General features: G+C 46.5%; 1 gene segment (V, D, J or C); it reads left to right on the forward strand.

The window, feature by feature from the left end:
- The first annotated feature begins 734 nt into the window (after positions 1–734).
- LOC104846676 (immunoglobulin heavy variable 4-59-like) lies at positions 735–1223 on the forward strand. The segment is given in 2 exon segments: positions 735–801; positions 886–1223. Coding segments are annotated over 2 exon segments (405 nt in total).
- The last annotated feature ends 372 nt before the right edge of the window (positions 1224–1595 follow it).

Raw genomic sequence — 1595 nt, forward strand, 5'->3', positions numbered from 1 at the left:
GACTTCAATTTAGAAATTCCTGAATTCAGGGAAAATGGTGCATAGATAATGTGTGCATATGGCCAAAGACAGAAGGGAATAATCCAAGAAGAAATAAAGTTTTCTATGTAAGAAACCCTGACAAAATTCAGGCCCAAGAGGCAGGATTTGAAAAATAGAAAAAGGACATGAATAAATCTACCTTTACAACATAGTGTATCTCAGGGGGAGAATAGAGAGCTTCAGAGGCATGCCAAGTGAACCAAAGATAAGCCCTGTTGTTGGCACCCCACCCCCTGGATCAGCTTTTAAACACCTCAGGTCGTGAATTAGAGGAAAGGAATCTCACCAGGCACACTTGAATTGTTCTTGCAGAGACAACCTGTGAGGAAGCGAAGGTCTCATGGGATGAAGAACTACTTTCCCCAAGGATTTTGGTCTCTTTCCCTGGAACCTCAGAGGTAACTTCTAAAACATGGACATATGCTGACTGAATGGAGCGTCTTGGTTATTAAGAGAATCCTGAGCTTGGTGAAGGGAAGACCCAGGCAGAGGACTGTTCTCCCAAGGGGACAGGCAGCATCTTTAATCTGGTGAGACTGCTAGAGAAAGGGGCCTCCCTTCAGCCTTTTTCACCTTTACACACAAATGCACCTCCCACATGCAAATCCCACATAGCTAGTCAGATGAAGTCACAGCACATATTCACTTAAATTCAGGTTCCTCTTCATGTGGGAGAACATTATCTGGGAGACATGGATCTCATCCATGGGAACATGAAGCACCTATGGGTCTTTCTCTTTGTGGTGGCAGCTCCCAGAGGTGAGTGTCTCAGAGATTCAGACATGAAGGTATGGGGATGCTGCATCTGAGCACATGACTCACTGTGGTTCTCTTTGTCCCCAGGTATTCTGTCTCAGGTGCAGTTGAAGGAGTCAGGCCCAGGAGTGGTGAAGCCCTCGCAGACCCTGTCCCTCACCTGTGCTTTCTCTGGATTCTCTCTAACCAGTTATGTTGTAAGCTGGGTCCGCCAGGCTCCCGGAAAGGGGCTGGAATGGGTTGGTGCAATAGCTGGTAGTGGTGGAAGCACACACTATAACCCAGCTCTGAAGTCCCGGCTCAGCATCACCAAGGACACCTCCAAGAGCCAAGTTTATTTACAACTGACCTCTGTGAATCCTGAGGACACGGCCGTGTATTACTGTGCGAAAGACACAGTGAGGGGAAGTCAGTGTGAGCCATGACACAAACCTCCTTATAGGGAGTCGCAAGCAGGATGGTCTGTAGGGGATATTCAGGAACTACTCAGGTTAGTGACCCATCTTTTCAGCAGGTGCAGGGGAAGGAAGTCAGAAAAGGGTTTTCTCTTAGAAGTTATGGTTTCCCCACGTGTTTAGTGCCTCTCTGGGGACCTGCATGCATAGTGATTCAAGGGAACATTCATGACGCTACACCTGACTGCTTTTCACAGGAAGGAGTTTTGTCTCTCTGCATCTGTTCCAGGACAGGCTTCACATATTTCTTGATGAGACCTCTGTTTGGAATTTGGGATACTATTTAATGCCGTTGGTTGCCAGGTTTAGAAATACTTAATATTAAATATTTAATGCAGGAAA

Source organism: Loxodonta africana, chromosome 21 (assembly GCF_030014295.1).
Source record: "Loxodonta africana isolate mLoxAfr1 chromosome 21, mLoxAfr1.hap2, whole genome shotgun sequence".
Taxonomy (NCBI): Eukaryota; Metazoa; Chordata; class Mammalia; order Proboscidea; family Elephantidae; genus Loxodonta; species Loxodonta africana.